At 45.2% G+C, this 18,238-nt stretch overlaps 3 protein-coding genes across 4 annotated transcripts; all 3 read left to right on the plus strand.

The window, feature by feature from the left end:
- Positions 1-65: 65 nt before the first annotated feature.
- On the plus strand, positions 66-6,152 carry LOC111944925 (arylacetamide deacetylase-like 4). Its single transcript, XM_023947632.2, has 4 exons — positions 66-1,586; positions 3,699-3,915; positions 4,288-4,351; positions 5,102-6,152. The coding sequence occupies exons 1-4, from the start codon at positions 1,410-1,412 to the stop codon at positions 5,874-5,876; spliced, it is 1,233 nt and encodes a 410-aa protein (XP_023803400.2). The 5' UTR covers positions 66-1,409; the 3' UTR covers positions 5,877-6,152.
- Positions 6,153-7,075: 923 nt separating this feature from the next.
- Positions 7,076-12,399, plus strand: LOC111944924 (arylacetamide deacetylase-like 4). Of its 2 annotated transcripts, XM_023947631.2 has the most exons (4): positions 7,076-7,348; positions 8,477-8,681; positions 9,473-9,536; positions 10,448-12,399. In XM_023947631.2, exons 1-4 carry the CDS (start codon positions 7,172-7,174, stop codon positions 11,220-11,222), a joined length of 1,221 nt encoding a protein of 406 aa, XP_023803399.2. In that variant the 5' UTR covers positions 7,076-7,171; the 3' UTR covers positions 11,223-12,399. The 2 variants fall into 2 exon arrangements, with proteins under 2 accessions (XP_023803399.2, XP_086716458.1); XM_086860332.1 differs by lacking the exon at positions 7,076-7,348 and having other exon boundaries at positions 7,876-8,681.
- Positions 12,400-12,879: 480 nt separating this feature from the next.
- Positions 12,880-16,860, plus strand: LOC111938727 (arylacetamide deacetylase-like 4). Its single transcript, XM_086860694.1, has 4 exons — positions 12,880-13,263; positions 14,573-14,789; positions 14,977-15,040; positions 15,702-16,860. The coding sequence occupies exons 1-4, from the start codon at positions 13,102-13,104 to the stop codon at positions 16,474-16,476; spliced, it is 1,218 nt and encodes a 405-aa protein (XP_086716820.1). The 5' UTR covers positions 12,880-13,101; the 3' UTR covers positions 16,477-16,860.
- The last annotated feature ends 1,378 nt before the right edge of the window (positions 16,861-18,238 follow it).

Genomic DNA, 18,238 nt, shown 5'->3' on the forward strand with positions numbered 1-18,238 from the left:
AAGAGTGAGCATTATATTTGCTAAACACATACTGACTGATAAACCACAGACACCACAATCCTGCTACTTCGGCCTGGTCACATCAATGCTGGGCTCAGTAATTAACCTACCAAACAAATTAATTCCCACACCACGTAACTGTGGAGACAAAACACAGACTGGAAGTTCACAAACACTGCTGGATGGACTATTTCTTTTCAAATCTGGGCTTTTGCTGATTTTTGAAACAAGATGTCCTTCTACTTCAGAATATTTTAGGATGACCACGTGTTCTATTAAAAACACCCAACTTCTCACTACAGAAACAATATGACATTAATTTTTTTATAAAGTTTTGTAACTGAAATGACATGGTACTTTTTCCCCGTCACTTATAATTTGTTGACTTTACAACAACAACAACAACAATAAAAGAAACCACTGACCAAAGCAAAAACGAGCAAAACCCTAAAAAACAAAACAACCCCCAAAACTCTAAAAAACCCCAAAACAAAAACAAATCCAACCCCCCCACACTGCTACCTAATAAGGTTAAATGTTTACATCTTTTCTTTCCCTGTGAATTTGGAGTTTAAATGCTCTGACATCCTAATTGTTTGAAGAGTTGCACACTTAAGATTCACAATTAATTGATCTGCATCATTTAAAGTACACCTCCTCTACATCAGCACAATCCTACTCCTCAGCAAGAACAAGATAAAGCACTTTGATTTGGAACTCTTTACTCACTGGTTATCTTAAGTCATTCTCAGCTGTACTTATTGCACAAAGAGTTACTGAAAGTTACCTGTAACAAGGTCATCGAATCATGAATCTAAAGTCAGCCTCCTGAGGCTTTTAAAAAATATGTTCTTCTGTTAGAAGAAAACACAAACACTAAAAAGAACTGAGATTTGGGTAATGACAATTTTCTAAGTGCACCTTTCCAAAGAGCACTGGTGACAAATCCTTTGGTTCTTCTGAGTGACAATCACCACACAGAAGTTCCCACTCCTGAGGAAACTCTTCAGATGGGTGTTTTACAGTGCCACAAACTCTAAAACACAAATGCCCTCTGTCCATTTTACACCTCCAACTAATTTAATACTAATGTAGCTCATTCATAACATTCTTCTGCCAGCTAAGCATTGCTTTCTTGCAAAAATTCCAAAATGCTGCTGGCATAGTTCTGTCAACAAAACAAGGACTTTCATTACCTTATCTTTTGTGAAATAACAGGAATGGGGGGTGGCAGGGGAGAAAGTGGGAGAGGGAAAGATACCTGCTAATGTGTTTGTAGAAGGGAGGAAAGAGGTTTTTACTGGAGCAAAGAAAGAACAGGAAGATTAGCAAAGAATCAGGAAGTAACAAGACAAACATATATTGGAAAGTCAAATCAAAGACATGTCAGATCAGTGCAGTTCAGCAAAATGGCAGTTGTGCTCACAGTGCTGGTGTTATTCTTAGCTGGGTTTCTTGCTGGACTTATATTATTGGTCATAGGGGCAATTAATTTTGACTTTTCCAACTCAGAAATTCCTCCTGGACTGGCTCAGCCTGCAAAGCTCCGAATCCTTCATATAATTTTAATATGCACAGCTGTGGTGGTAAGTGAACCTGGTGTGATTTTGGGGGGAAGAATAGCGAACCTGTAGATTTTAAACTTACTACTGTGCTAGAAGCCTGCATGGAATTATGTTCCAGAGAGGAGAGCAGGGCATTGCTGCATGTTTTATTGAGCTGAGTGTTGCTAAAGAAACTTTTGCCAGACTTTTCACACTGCACTACTCTAATCCAGTCCAGCCCAGCTCTTAGGTGGTACCTAAATGCTGCCTTAACACGAGTGTGGGAAAGTCTGACTGTGCTTCTGCCCTGACTCGAGCTCTCTTAGCAATGATTTGATTTATAATGTTTATCCATGCTGGATCATTTGTATTTCCATTCTTGGTTCAGACTATACCAGATGACTCTGGGCCGTGCTTTCAAGCTTTTCTTGGGCATGGGGATAAGAATTCTCCATTCATTTTGAGTATAAAGTGAAAAGCTGAATATTTCAGAATTGCCCTTAGGAAGGGAGAGTTTCTGTCACACAAGTGACAAAATCAGGTAATGCTGCCCAAGAGGAGCTGAAGGAACTCTTCTGCCCAAAGCACATTCATGGAACTCCTGCAGCAACTAAGTAGGTTTGTCTGATAGGACTGAGGGGCTCTGGCCAGCCCAACTTCTCCAAGTGAAGCAGCCTGTAACAGCGTGGGAAGGTAATCAGTGTCCAAGAGCAGCACTTAACATCTGACAAGCTCTGCTGACAGAAGAGCTCACTGAATCACAAGTATTTATATGTAATGACAGGTGTAGAGATGCTCTGATGAGACATGGCATTAGATAGGAGATAACAGAGGGTGTGCATATATTTACTAAATTAATTTAATGGAATATCTGCAAAGAGATGCAAGCTATTTAAAATTTAAAAAGGAAATAAAGAGAAAAAAAATTCTCTGTCAGAAATACTCTACATTACGGTCAACCATAGTAAATTATTCTAGATATGTATTCTCATGCTTTGACTGCACAGAAGCTGCAATTAGAAAGAGATTACTTCACTTAAGTAGGTGGAAAAGCCAGTTCTCTTTTAATCATCAATCCACTGCCCACCATAAGCCAGCATTGTATGCTGCAATGTAAGCAACACAGGGTGAAAGAAAACAAACAAGTTAAATGTGAAAGTTAAAATATTCTTGGTATTGCTCCATTCCTGCTTGGAAAATAGCAAATACAAAAGAATAAATCATTTTATCATGTTTTTGTACAACTGGAGGCACTAAGGCTAGTTTCTGTAAAAAATTAAAATCAGTATATTGCAAAATATCTTAGTTTCTTCACGAAATCTTTCCTCAAGATCAGGCATAGGGAGTATTGTAAATAGCTGGAATTGCTGAAAAAAAGATAAAAAAGCTTTTGTAGATAAATATATTGAGAGTCATGACACTACTGACAATCCATGCAAATGTGGCTGTCTAATAAGAAAAATTCATAACAGAACCCTGAGTATTATGAACTTAATCCAAATATTCCTAAGGACCAAAGTACTGACTGGCATGGCTGAACAATGCATTTCAAAACAGAGGCCATGCCTTTTCTTTTATTTATGCAAAGTTATGATGGAGCACTAACTCTGATTTGTATTCATTTTCTGGTGCCAGATATTCTGGCATGAATATCCCTATGGCACAGAGAATGAACAGAAGTTCATTCCTACTAAATATGTCAGGATCTTCTTGTCAGTGCATGGCACACATCAGTGAGACTTGAGATGGATCAAAAAGCAATTATCCAACATATTCTTAACTTAAGTCAACTCTGCTTTGGGTAGGTGTCTGTACCATGACAATTGGCACCAGAATAATCATCTTTTGCTGTTTTCACATCATCTGGGGAGGTAAAGGACCTGCTGAGGAAGCAGAGAGATCTTTCCGCAGTCTGTTAATGTTGCATTGCTTGGGGTTCTGTTCCTTGGTTAATGTAACTCTCTCATAACCTCTCCTGATGCTGCTGTTTCTTGTTCAGTTGTGTCCTATACTTGTACAACTACTCTATTAGTTTATTACTGCCCTAAAAAGACACGACTTAGGCACTGTGAGTTTACTGTCCACACAGTTCATTTCCTTTGGAAAATACAAGATCTCCTGAGTGAGCTCTGTGTTCTCTTTGCCTTTGAACAGGGAAGAATTTTGGAAAACATTGGCATCTGCACTCAGGTGAGCTTTGTGCGGTACATGCAAGGAAGAAAGACTCTGGGGGTGGACCCGAAGCTCCTCATTAAGGATCTGTGGTTTGAGAAAGTGCCTGTAAGGATTTACCAGCCTAAGGCTCCATCTGCCAGCCAAAGGAGAGGAGTTATGTTCTTTCATGGAGGAGGATGGGTATTTGGAAGTCTTGGTAAGATATGTAACAGAAATAGTTCAGTTAAAAGAAATACATTCTTCATAAACAGTAAAGTCGGTTGTTTCTTGATTTGTAGCAGTTGCAAATTTTGAATATAACCACAGGTTTAATCTCATGACTCCTGCTGCCAGAAGGCATCTGCTGTTGATCACATGATTCTTCTTACAGGACAATGATATAAGGGAAAAAAATACTAAAATAGGAAGATGAGGATGTACAAAAGAACTGAGGAGCTTTGTAGGAAGCAGCAGAGAAAAGTAGAGAGCATTTCCTTCTTTCAATTCTTTGACTTCTCCAATAGATAACAACTCTGGAGAAAAAAAATCCACCCCAACCTAAACGCAAACCCCACAAAATGTCTTTCAGAGACCCACGAAGAGCTGTGTCGTTTTATTGCCAGAGAAAGCGAATCTGTGGTTGTGTCCGTGGGGTGAGTCTTTGCTCATGCTGATTTTGAGAGATTATTTCCTGTAGTGTAAATATCACCTCCTGTCCCCCCTGTCATAGCAACAATCTTCCCCAGAGAAATGTCTCTGAGAGACATCTCAAACATGTGATTTACAACTCCATTCTGCTGTTGCTTGGAGCCACTGGAGACTCACTTGGGCTGCTTTCACTGTCTGATTACATCACAAATTACACTTTGGGATATCTAGTTGGAAAATGAAGTTTTGAATCAATAGTTTCAAATTCCAGACTCAAAACTGATTGTAAACAGGTAGTAAGCTGTATGATCTCCTTAACATCATCCAAGGAAAGTCTGTTTGATGCTAAGAGAAACACAGAGTGAATGACAAGCTAATACATTATCAAAATACTGACATAATGGTTCAGATTACGACGATATGTAAGCTAACTTACATAACAAAGATATAAACCAGAAGTATTGTCATTTGTGTCCAACCCATGAAAAACAGAAGCAGAATGTAAATGATTGTCAATAAAACCTACATATAGTTGGCAGCTGAGTACTCCTGTGTTGTTAAAGACCTAAGAGACATGATAAACAGATGACATCATAATAAAATAATCTGTACCACCTGTAGTTTATCGATGATAATCCTATGGAGACAATGAAAATTCTACAGAAATCAGGGTATTCCTGGTTGCAGGAACCAGGATTTTAGCAATACATTAAAAACTTGTATTTCCTTCCCTTGCTCTTGTCCCCGTGTCGCAGGTACCGTTTAGCCCCTGAGCACAAATACCCCGCTGCGTACGAAGACTGTCTGAACGCCACACAGCACTTCCTGCAGCACCTGGAGCGCTACGGCGTGGATCCTGCCCGCGTCACTGTCTGCGGGGACAGCGCTGGCGGCAACCTGGCAGCTGCTGTGAGCCAGACCCTGGCAGGCAGGGCAGACCTCCCCAGACTCCGTGCTCAGATCCTCATCTACCCAGGCCTTCAGGCTCTGGACTTCAATTTGCCATCCTACCAACAAAACCAGGGAGTCCCTCTGCTCTTCCGGGAACGTGCTGCTTTCTATATGCTGCAGTACCTAAATGGAAATGCAACAAAACTGGAAGACGTCTTGGAAGGTTCCCATATTCCTATAGATATTAAATTAAAGTATAGAAAGTGGGTGAGTCCAGACAACATCCCTGAGGAATTTAAGGTCAGAGGCTACAAACCATGTGTGCTACTTGACTGTACAACTGAAGTTTATGAGACAGTGAAGAGATTCTGTGAGCCCAACCTGTGCCCACTGTTGGCTGAAGACTCTGTTGTTCACCAGCTGCCAGAATCCTTCATCCTGACCTGCGAGTACGACGTGCTGAGGGACGATGGCTTGTTGTACAAGAAGAGGCTGGAGAACAACGGGGTTCGAGTGACCTGGTACCACCTCGAGGATGGATTCCATGGAGTCATAAACTCATTTAATAGTGCCTGGTTGTCATTTCCAGCTGGAAAAAGGGGCCTTGATAATATTGTGAATTTTCTAAGAAGCTTATAGCAACATTTTTCTATGTTTCTGTAAGAACTGCCAAATTTCTGTGGTCTTGTATGCTTATATTCCATATAAGAAGTTCATATAGGACAAATTATTAATAAAAAATTATGCCAGTGTGATTACCATGAAAGAAATTTCAAGAATAGCTTCTTTTAATGCTGTTTGAAGTAGTCCATGCACAGTCTGCCTATTTTAATCATCTGTTTGGACTTGATACTTATCCAGTATGAGTGCTGCTCTCTCCGAACATATAAAAGATGAAGTAAAATTTTAAGCCAACATCTGGTCTGACCTGTTTTATTCAATTACAGTCAACAATTTCATTCTTCCTACAAGTTTGTGTTTTGGCAAAGGAGAAAGACACTGACACTACAGTGCAATGATGCACAGCCTGGACTCTCTGCTACATGTAGAACCTGAGTTTAAGATTCCCAGTTTGAAGATGACTACTGGCTAGGTAACCAGTATTTTATACTCAAAAAAATGAAGTCACATTAGTTAACATGATTTTTAGAACTGCAACTGTTCCCAACAGAAATACTCTATTGACAGCTTTGTTTAAATTACAATGGGGAAAATACTTTAAAGAGTTTTCTTATGTTTATCAAACATATGGGTATGCTGAAAATCTTGTTCTTGTGGTTGAACAGAACCCTAGAATCATGGAGTGGTTTGGGTTGGAAGGAACATTAAAGCTGATCTCATCCCAACGCCCTGCCGTGGGCAGGGGCTCCTGGTCTAGCCCAGGTTGCTTCAAGCCCCAAATAATCTAACAACAAAATAGGACTGATGCATTTACTTTTGCATTACTTATCTTTTCCCCCCACCCCTCCCTTGCTCCCATTTTCTTTTCTGAATGTCCTTGTTAAAGGCACGTATTCCAAACTACGTAAAGCATGCCCACAATGCAGGAAGCGAATGTCGTGGCTGCAGATCGGTTGCAAGGGATAATTTAATCTCCACATTTGCTGGCTCTCCGTCATAGCCTAGAACTTCATCCAGGACTCAGCTCCAGTTTCTGAGCACTCACTGTTGTCATCCACAATCCATGAATTCCGTATTCAATACCAGACTCTTTATCAGTCCTACAATTACCATAAAGATAAACAGGAAATTAAACACATTGACTCTTCTCCAATGTGATAAGTTGCTGGCACATTACACAACATTTCCAAGGACTTTAAAGTGAGCAACACCTAAGAGATCTCTTGAAACTGGGTCTGCTCCAGTTACTTACTGTTATCTCAAAAAGCCAAACCACAGATAGGTGTGAAGAAAGTCACCTCTGGATACCTGAAATGGCATTTTTTTATCTGGTGCCAGTGATACTGCTGGTGATTTTTGTTGCTTCATTCATTGCAGCAATCATAAGAACAATTCAAACTGAGTATGCCAATTGCAGCATCCCTCCTGGAGTGAGCAATCCTGGAAAACTTCGACTTATTGTTGCTGTTTTGATTGTTGCATCTACTCTGGTGAGTAACTCTGCCACAACTTCTGCCAGAAACGTTATTAGATGTTAATTTTGTTGTATGTGTAAATTCTGTAAACAGAATTCTGCCAGCTCCATCAAGGCTTAAATGATGGCTTTTCTCTTCTGGGGGCTGACTTGACAGGACAGTTTTTGGAAAATCATTTCTGTTAGATCTCAGTCAGATTTTCCTTATTACATAAGGATTAAGTCAGCCATAAGAGCCTAAGCTTTATCAGCTGAGCTTCCCTAATTAAATTTAAAATTAAATATTTATTAAAAGTGAGATTGCTTTGATTTCCACTTCAGCTAAGCACACATGATATTTTTAGGCCATTCTTGGGCCTTTCCAGTAACATCCCTGGGTAATGAAAGTACCAGTAATGGGAGATGCTATTTAAGAAGACAAAAACAGAAACCCCAGAAACCTTAGAGGGATGAGAGACATTTGGGAGCACTGGCAAGGCCTCCCTCACCAGCTGCCCCTTCACCAATTCCCCTTCACTCACCAGGAGCCTTGTCACCAACTGCCCCTCACCAGGGGCCCGTTCAATGAATGTCCCTTGCCAAGTGCCCTTCTTCAGGTGCCCCCTCACCATCTGCCCTTCTCCTGCTGCCCCTCACCATTTTCCCCTCACCATTTGCCCTTCTCCTGCTGCCCCTCACCATTTTCCCCTCACCATTCTCCCCTCACCATCTGCCCTTCTCCTGCTGCCCCTCACCATTTGCACTCCTCCTGCTGCTCCTCACCATTTCCCCCTCACCATTTCCCCCTCACCATTTCCCCCTCACCATTTGCACTCCTCCTGCTGCTCCTCACCATTTTCCCCTCACCATCTGCCCTTCTCCTGCTGCCCCTCACCATTCTCCCCTCACCATTTCCCATTCTCCTGCTGCTCCTCACCATTTTCCCCTCACCATCTGCCCTTCTCCTGCTGCTCCTCACCATTCTCCCCTCACCATCTGCCCTTCTCCTGCTGCCCCTCACCATTTTCCCCTCACCATTTGCCCTTCTCCTGCTGCCCCTCACCAGCTGCTCCTCACGCGGTTCCCGCTCACCGGGTGCCCCCTCAGGGCTGTCCTCGCGCGGCCTCCCCTCAGCTCACCCCGTTTGTTCTCCCTCTCCCAACAGGGCAGGATTTTTGAGAAGATGGAGCTGTGCAGCAGCTTGGCCGTCAAGCGCTTCGTGTTCTCCGGCTGGAAGCCGGGCCCAGCGCCGGGGGTGCGGCAGGAGGACGCGCGGTTCGGGGGGGTGCCCGTGCGGCTGTACCGGCCCCGCGCGGTGCGCAGCGCCGTGCTGCTGTTCCACGGCGGCGGCTGGATCTTCTGCAGCCTCGGTACGGCCCCGGGCCCGGTTCTGCAGTGTCGGTACAGCCCCGGGCCCGGTTCTGCAGCCTCTGTACGGTCCTGGGCCCGGTTCTGCCGCCACCGCGGCACCCCCGGCACCGGCCTTGCAGAGCTGGCCTGGCAGGGGTTGCTTCAGCTGCGGCCGACAGAATTCCGGCCTCCACAAAGACGCTGATACATAACTTTTTCACCTGTTTATATACTTTCAGCAAACAAAGAACTTAATCCGCATTGGTTCTAAATTACTTAAGTTGGTATTCTATCCTCTTTAGTATTTTTAGTATATTTTTCCTCTGGTAGGGACTTTCCAACAGGCATATACCGAATCTTTTGTTAGCTGATTCTTTATATTCTGGTTTCTACAAAATGTCCTTGTAGTCCATAAATTCTGCCCTTCTTGCATCCAATTTCAACAACACACACCCTCTCCCAGGCCTTGTTCTTCGAAGCATATCAGGTTTAGATTGGCAAAATTTTGAGAAGTTTCACTGATTTTCTCAATCAAGTCAACCATAACAGCCTGTGTAGAGAAAGGTAGCTACATGCTGCCTAAAAGTGACTTAAGGCTAGCACACTGCTTATAATTAATATACTGGTTATGATTAATTAAAATAATTAATTAAAAATTAATTAGAAGAGTTATATAATTTCCAACTGCTGGAAGGCTGAACTCCGTCTGGGATCTCCCATCCAGTGCTGGGAAGGGAGGCAGCGGTCAGGGGGAGAGAGGAGAGGGATGAGGGAGTTTGTGGGCACCAAAACATCCTTCCATCTGTTTCAGATTCCCATGAAAGGATCTGCCAGTACATTGCCAAGGAAAGCAGCTCGCTGGTGGTGTCTGTGGGGTGAGTTACGACAGGCTGCTCCAGAGAAGCCTTTTTGCCTCTTGTCGCTTCTCAGCACTGCAGGGATGTGCAGCTGGTGGGAATGCTCCTCTTCAGGAGCTGGACTCTATGATCCTCATGGGTCCCTTCCAACTCAGAATTTTCTATGATTTTCCCAGGATCCCAGGCATCCAGACAGAATTTCAAGGGTGCTGTTTTAATTTCTCTCCCTGCTCCATCAGGGAGGCTAACATCAACTAACAGTGCCCACAGTAAGGTCCATGTGTCTCCCAACATAGAGACATGCTGGCACCACACAAAACCAAGGAATACTTTCCAGAAGAGAGTTCCAATGTGTTGAGAAATTACCAATAAACCAGCTTGGAAGGTGATGATTCAGTGATCCATTTAAATAGGTGTAATTACCTTCTGAACTTCAAGGAGCTTTCTAACAATAAGAATCAAATGCTAATAAGTAATAATACTACTAATTGGTACTACTAATTAATACTAGTAATATTGAAAAATATAACAGTCCCAGTTATTTAAATAAAGAAAAAATAATTCTAAAACTGAAATATCCTAAGTAAAGATGAGGTGCAGATAGATTAAATAACTTAATCCACAAGCCAGATACAGTCTACACCAGAAGAAAAAAATTAAGTTATATCACTTAATTTGTGATCAGGACTGCTCTCGGAATATCCCAACTATGCTATGTCCTTGCAACCCCATCCTATGGCTGTCATTTCTCTGTGATGAATCACTGGACAAATACCTGTTTAGTAGATAAAAATACCTTCATGTTCTGGTTTTTTTCCCTGAGGGAAAAATTACTCCAACACAGGGAAAACCAGGATGCTGTAAAAATTTTGTATTTACACTTACAACATTTCCTTCTGTTACTTTTGCTGTCCCTGTCCGTGTCGCAGGTACCGTTTAGCCCCTGAGCACAAATACCCCGCTGCGTACGAAGACTGTCTGAACGCCACACAGCACTTCCTGCAGCACCTGGAGCGCTACGGCGTGGATCCTGCCCGCGTCACTGTCTGCGGGGACAGCGCTGGGGGCAACCTGGCAGCTGCTGTGAGCCAGACCCTGGCAGGCAGGGCAGACCTCCCCAGACTCCGTGCTCAGATCCTCATCTACCCAGGCCTTCAGGCTCTGGACTTCAATTTGCCATCCTATCAACAAAACCAGGGAGTCCCTCTGCTCTTCCGGGAACGTGCTGTTTTCTATTCCTTGCAGTACGTACAAGGGGACACATCAAACATGCAAGAGGTCTTGGAGGGCTCTCATATTCCTCCAGACATGAGGTTGAAGTATGGGAAGTGGGTGAGTCCAGACAACATCCCTGAGGAATTTAAAGTCAGGGGCTATAAGCCACACAAGCCCTGTGAATTCAAGCCTGGAGTTTTTGAGAAAGTGAAAAGAATCCGTGAGACCACGCTGTGCCCGTTGTTCGCTGAAGATGAAGTTATTCAGCAGCTGCCAGAATCCTTCATCCTGACCTGCGAGTACGACGTGCTGAGGGACGATGGCTTGTTGTACAAGAAGAGGCTGGAGGACAACGGGGTTCGAGTGACCTGGTACCACCTGGAGGATGGATTCCATGGAGTTATAAACCTATTTGAATATTGTGGTTTGTCATTTCCCTCTGGGAAAAGGGGATTGGACAGGGTTGTTGCATTTATAAAAGGCCTGTAAAAAGAACTCTCTCATTATGCTTTTCCCACTAATGTCTCTGCTTAGGCTCTCACACCTCAGGTATTGCTGGTCAGCAAGAATATGATATCTTATGATGTGTTAAATACTAACTCTAATATCCATGAACTTCAAATTAACACAGATCTTTCCCTTGTGAGACTCCTGAGAGTTTAGTCTTTAAAATTTTTCTATATGCCTTCTTTTTTTCCAAATTGGCATCTGATTGATTTCTTTTCTTTAATCACTGAATGATTTACTTCTATAAAAATGATCTATGTGGAATGATTTGGATTAAATGTTGTTCACTACAGCCAGGTTATTTGTGATGTCCATCTGATAAGCTCTAAAACATGACTTAATTAGCTAAAAAGTATAAGCTAGGTAGATAGTGAGCTGGAGGGAAAACACTGGACATACAGGCAGAGATTAAGATCTCAGTGAGGAGACTGAGCAAATATTCCATGCAAAAGTAGCAGCGCAAGGCCAGAGTTGATGGGGGGACACCTAGCTGGAGGCAAGTAAGGGCTGCTCTGATTTTGAAACAACTGTAGCTGTACAAAATCCTTTTTAATCCTTTTTAATTTAATTTTTAAAGGCTCCATTACGCCCACTGAGGGCAGGATATAGTGTTGAGAAGAAATGCTGACATCAAGTTTTAGAAAGGCAGGAAGGATCAGTGAAGTGGGCTTTTGGTATGTGTGTGTACTGAAAAGTACAGCTTAAAGAGAGAATATGAAGCAAAATGTTTTCATATTCTTCCAAAGGGTGTCCCCCAGTATTAACTTTTGCAGAATCTGTGCTGTGATTCTGTGCTAGAATCTGTCAATTTGTGCTTTCTCCGTGGCTTGAGTTTTATTTACAGGATGAGACAGTGTTTTCCCTGACAGGATGCTTCATTACACCCTGCTGATGAAAGCAAGAACAGCAGTGAGCACACTCAGAACGGCCAGACTGAGGACATGGAAATCACAGAATTGCTAGGATTGGGACTGATCTCTGGAGATCATCCAGTGCAATCCCCCGCCAAGGCAGGGTCACCTGGAGCAGGTGACACAGGAACACATCCAGGTGTACTTGGAACGTCTCCAGAGAGGGAAATTCCTCACCCTCCGTGGGCACTGTCGCAGTGTTCTGTCACCCTCAATGTAAAGAAGTTCTTTGGCATGTTGAGATGAAACTTGCGTTTTGATTTATGCCCATTGCTCATCCTAAGGCAACCCTCAGGAAAAAAAAAAAAAAAAAAAAAAAAAAAAAAGGGAAAAAATTCCTCCAGGGCTGAGAAAACCAGCACTTTTTACCAAAACAAACGCCGACTTCCCTTCGATTTCCCCGCGCAAGGGCAGCACTTCACTGAGCACGGGCAGCCAGCCCTTGATTTGAGCAGAGAGCTGCGGGGCCGCGGGGCTGCGGGAGCGGCGGGCACCGGGAGCAGCGGGCACCGGGGAGCGCCGGGGCAGCGGGAGCTGCGGGGAGCCGCCCGGGGGCAGCGGGAGCGGCGGGCAGCGGGAGCGGAGGGAGCGGCGGGGAGCCGCCCGGGGGCAGCGGGAGCGGCGGGCAGCGGGAGCGGAGGGAGCGGCGGGGAGCCGCCCGGGGGCAGCGGGAGCGGAGGGAGCAGCGGGGAGCCGCCCGGGGGCGGGGGCCGTGCCAGCCCGGGGCGGCGCCGGGCCCGTCCGTTCCCCGGTACCGCGCGCAGGTCACGCCGGGCCTCCTTGAACCGAGATTACCCGGCCGGCGCCTCCGGCCGCTCCGCGCGGCTCCCCCCGGCCGCCCGCACCATGACCCCTGCGCCGGCTTTGCGGAGCGGCCGCACTCGGCCCGTGACGGGGCCGCGGCTCTGCCGAGCGCTGCCGGGGGAGCCCCGCAGGGCCGCGGCCGGGCCATGGCGCTGCTGCCCGCGCTGCTGCTGCTGCTCCTGCCCCTGGCGGCGCTGGCGGCGGCCGCGGTGCTGCTCGGCCTGCCCGGCTATGACATCCCGCCCGGGGTGAACCAGCCGGCCAAGCTGCGCCTGGTGCTGACCGTGCTGCTCGGCACCGCCGCGCTGGTGAGTGCGGGGCGAGGCGGCGTTCGGGGGGACCCGCGGGCTGGGGGGCGGCAAACACGGGGAGCCGGCTCCGCGCTGTCCCCGCTGTCCCCGCGGGATGCTGGCGGTGCCGCAGCACGGGGAGGAGATGCGGGGAGCACCCCCGGTCGGGTTCTGCCCCCGATACCCCCCGGTCGAGGATGCTGTGCCGGACACCGTGGTGCGGACACTGCCCCGGGCACCCCCGGCCGGGCAGCTGCGGGGAGCAGCGCCCATGACGCGGGCAAACCCCGTTCCCGCTTCGGGAACGTGCTGGTTCGTTCTAGCTAGCGGAGATTGCGGCCGGCTGGTGGCAGTCCCGGGTTCCGGGCTGGGCTGCTGTTCTGCCTGGTGAGTGCCCGCACCTCCAGGCGAAATCACCTTGCACAAGGAAAGCTGCAGCTGCTCCTGCTGCGGCTGACAATTATGGCACACAATCCGGTTAGGGCTCCTTTACTTAATCCCTGGGCTCCCTGTGGCAGCGTTGCATAAACGGCATTAGAGCCCTCCTCAGCTCTGCCTCTGTTACTTGCTGTCTTTGAATTTCTTAAAATCTTCAGTTTTGTCACTCCTTTAGCCACAGACATCACCACTACTATCACACAGACTTTGTTTTCCTTACACAGATTCTTAAACCATTTACATCCTCTTTAAATTAAATTTACTGACAAAGCTGCCCAGCAATCCTGAATCCCACTAGCAGGTGACTCACTGGGCATTAAAAAGAGGGATCTTGTTCAGCCACAGCCAGTGAATGGTAACTGAGTCCCAGTTTCTTGTTTGTTCACTTATTACATCAAATTTATATTCTAGCTTGCAAGGGCATTGGGAAAGGAAGCAACTTCATTTTGCTCAGTAGATCTGTTGTGAGAATTAAAAGCTGTAACTAACTTGCACAGCATGGCACTTTAGATTTGCAGATTCACTGAGTTTTATGGTCTAACTCATGAATACTAGTTTCAGCAATGAAGAACTGTCTCCACATACAGTATTTTGTTGTTGTTATCAAGTAGAAATGCAGGACAGTGCTGATGATTTAAATATGTACTTCAAGACAACCAGTTTGGCTGATCTTTATAACATTTCTGATGTGATGTTACGATGACATTGGATTTGAGTAGTGCTCTACAGACTGCAGGATGTGAGAATTTGGGAAAATTGTTTTATTTCCAAATCAGAATTCTGTGTTTCTTTAAAATTTCTCCCAAATAAGTTTGATGTAAGTACAATGCAGAGTTTTTATACCCTGGCTAACTCCAGACTTTTAAAGATGCTTTAATGTCTTTAACAGGGAAGGATTTTGGAGAAGACTGGGCTTTGCAGCCAAATCACTTTTGGCCGATACGTGCGACAGGGACGGAAACTAGGGTTGGATCCAAAGCTCTTTATCCAGGATCTGCAGTTTAATGAAGTACCTGTGAGGGTTTATCAGCCTAAAGCTACCTCAGATGGGCCAAGGAGAGGCATCCTCTTCTTTCATGGAGGAGGCTGGGTATTTGGAAGCCTTGGTAAGTTCCTGGAGGAACTGTAGTAGCGCTGAAAGAATATTCTCATCTTTTCAGAAGATTGAAATAAGATGTGCTTTCAGCGTGTGATTTGGGATGAAGTCTGAAGCCTTTCTGGAATGGACATTCCTTAGGCTGTGTCAAAGCTGAGGGCAATAGCAAAGCACTAACAACAATATTTCTTTTGCAGATACCTATGAAAATGTGTGTCGCTACCTCTCCAGGGAGAGTGACTCGGTAGTTGTGTCTGTGCAGTAAGTGAACACTACCCACTTCTGTAGTTGGGACATTATTGTTGCTGTGGGACCACAGCAGAGCTGCACTGCTGTTGGAGATGTTCTTTTTTTTGGCACAGGAATTCCTATGGGATTCAGTCAAATTCATTAAGAGAAATATAGTGATAATGGAGATTCCACAGCCCTTAAATATTCATGCCCATAGATACTCCTGAAAGATACAAATGGAAATGTTTGGCACACTAAGGAAGTCTGTAAAAGCCAGTTAAAAACTTAGGTGAGCATGTGGACATGTAACAAGATGCTCCAAGCAACTGGGAGCTATGGGAAAAGAAAATCATCACACTGTAACACTCCCATTTTACACATAGGAAGCAGAGGCACAGAATTGTTAAATAATCTTGTCAGGAGTACAGAAGTTTTCACCATCACTAAGAGCTGTACAATTCCTTGTTCAGATCATTAATCAGAGACAATCCTACTTCAGTGAGCCCTTGTGACTGAACTCACCATTTACAGCTTTTCTGCAATCCCAAACTGGGGAGCAGCTGTGTGGGGGCACTGGAGATCTTAACCTAGAGCCAAAGCACCCCAGAATGACAGGGCTGAAGAGCAGCATTCGAGACCATTTCCTGGTTGCTACTACTGACATTTCCTTGCTCTTGTCCCCGTGTCGCAGGTACCGTTTAGCCCCTGAGCACAAATACCCCGCTGCGTACGAAGACTGTCTGAACGCCACACAGCACTTCCTGCAGCACCTGGAGCGCTACGGCGTGGATCCTGCCCGCGTCACTGTCTGCGGGGACAGCGCTGGCGGCAACCTGGCAGCTGCTGTGAGCCAGACCCTGGCAGGCAGGGCAGACCTCCCCAGACTCCGTGCTCAGATCCTCATCTACCCAGGCCTTCAGGCTCTGGACTTCAATTTGCCATCCTACCAACAAAACCAGGGAGTCCCTCTGCTCTTCCGGGAACGTGCTGCTTTCTTTGCTTTGCTGTACCTCAATGGGGATGCACTGCACATGCAAGAGGTCTTGGAGGGCTCTCATATTCCTCCAGATATGAGGCTGAAGTATAGGAAGTGGGTGAGTCCAGACAACATCCCTGAGGAATTTAAGGTCAGAGGTGTGAAGCCACTTAGGCCCACTGATTTTATAGCTGAAGTTTATGAGACAGTGAAGAGATTCTGTGAGCCCAACCTGTGCCCTCTGTTGGCTGAAGACTCTGTTGTTCACCAGCTGCCAGAATCCTTCATCCTGACGTGCGAGTATGATGTGCTGAGGGACGATGGCTTGTTGTACAAGAAGAGGCTGGAGGACAACGGGGTTCGAGTGACCTGGTACCACCTCGAGGATGGATTCCACGGGATCATAAGTCTATATGATTATTGTGGTTTGTCATTTCCATCTGGGAAAAGGGGGTTGGACAGGGTTGTTAACTTCCTAAAAAGCTTATAGTAAACATCTTAGATTCCATGAGTCTGTTCATGCCTCAACATAGGTAAATATCTTTTTAGGATATTTAATGTCAGGTTATGGGTAGTGAATCAGGGGCAGCCATTAACAATGATAAACAAGGCTCATCAGAACCTCATTCCAGCTGTTAGTTGGAACATGGAATATGCAAACCTTATACAAGCTTGTACCGTGCTGCAAGCCCTTATCTTTAGCTCTGTTAGTAAAGAACAGTTCTTTGAATGGACATCCTGGGATGTTCCAGTTTAAAATAAAATATATCTGTGTGAAAAGAAGCTGTGTGTTAGCAGGTGTGTGTGGTGTGAGAATAAAACCCAGCTGACGTTGTTGGGTTATAAAATAATAAATATGATGACAATAAGGAAATATTTTGCTGTGTCAAACGTGTTCTCTGTCACTGGGCACAACAAACAAATGGTTCCATGGCCAACATCACCCGTGTTCCTCAGCACCCAGGCAGAACTGGAGCCCCTTTCTGCCCCAGTTTTAGCACTGGACTACTGGGTAATGTTTCACCCACATAACTTGAAGGACAGTTCCCTCAGCCAGGGTGGGGAGTGCTGGTGGGACAAACAAATATGATTGCATCACAAAAAGATGGGCAGGAGTGGTGGAAAATTGGACTCAAATACTCTACTACAGCTCTTGTTGTAAACTGACTGGGGAAGAGGACAAGGGAAAGATCAGGAGAGAAAGAAGGGGAGGGTCAGGAAGGTGAGGACAGAAACAGAGCAGGTGAGAACCTCAGCTGGAGTCCAGCCTCAGCTCACCAGAGTAATAAGAGGGAGAAGGATAAGCATATTTCTTGGCCTGTATTAATTCATTCAGTTTATGATTTGCCCTTCCTCTCCTTAAGCCAGGCAGAAGCAATGCCCAAACATAGATTGCATTGAGGGGTTCACATTGGATATAATATTGGCCAATTAAAAATGGCACTTAGGGCAGTCACTTGAGGCTGCTGTACCACTCACAACTATACAGCAATATAGACAGTAATATTTACCAAGATCATGCAAGAGAGACTTCACTAATCCTTCCAGACTTTAATACTTATTATGACTTGGAGGATCTTTAATAATCTGGATATTGGTCTCATTTGCTTGTAGAAACATGAGCATCTTTGCCACCAGAGCTGCTCGATAGATTTCATGCCCTGCTTAAGAGCTCAGCAAAATTTTGTCATTAGACTTTTAACTTTGTCAAAACATGCCAGTTAGGTTCAATATTAGAGCTGTTCAAGCAGATCCTCCTGACTCTGCTAAAATTGCTTCCTTTAGGTTTTTTTTTCCTGGAACCAAAAGCCAGAATGTGTTGCAGTCTGCTGCAGCAGAAATAGAACAAAGCAGGATGGGGGAGTGCTGGGAGAGAACGGGAGAAATGGTTCATTCATCCTTTTCAGAGGCTAATTCCCATGGCAGGTGAAGATATTTAACCAAATTAACCAAAGCACAGATAATTTTTCAAGTGCAATGCAGTATCTTGTATTTACACTAAGGAACCAATCCAAAATTTTACAGTGGCTGCTTTTACCCCTTGACTCTACCAGCTGAGGCAAAGAACATGAACTTTTTCTCAAAAAACCACTTGGGACAGAGCTGCTGTGGTTACTGGGCTGCCTCAGCAATGCTGAGTGTTGTGTTTCTCTCACATTTACAAACTCAGCAGCATCTCATACAGAACAGCTTCATCTGCTTCCCAGCTCACAGACCAAACAGAAAGGAGAACCACAATGGGGAAATTTGAG

This window comes from Cyanistes caeruleus, chromosome 22 (assembly GCF_971803275.1).
Source record: "Cyanistes caeruleus chromosome 22, bCyaCae1.hap1.1, whole genome shotgun sequence".
NCBI classification, from domain to species: Eukaryota; Metazoa; Chordata; class Aves; order Passeriformes; family Paridae; genus Cyanistes; species Cyanistes caeruleus.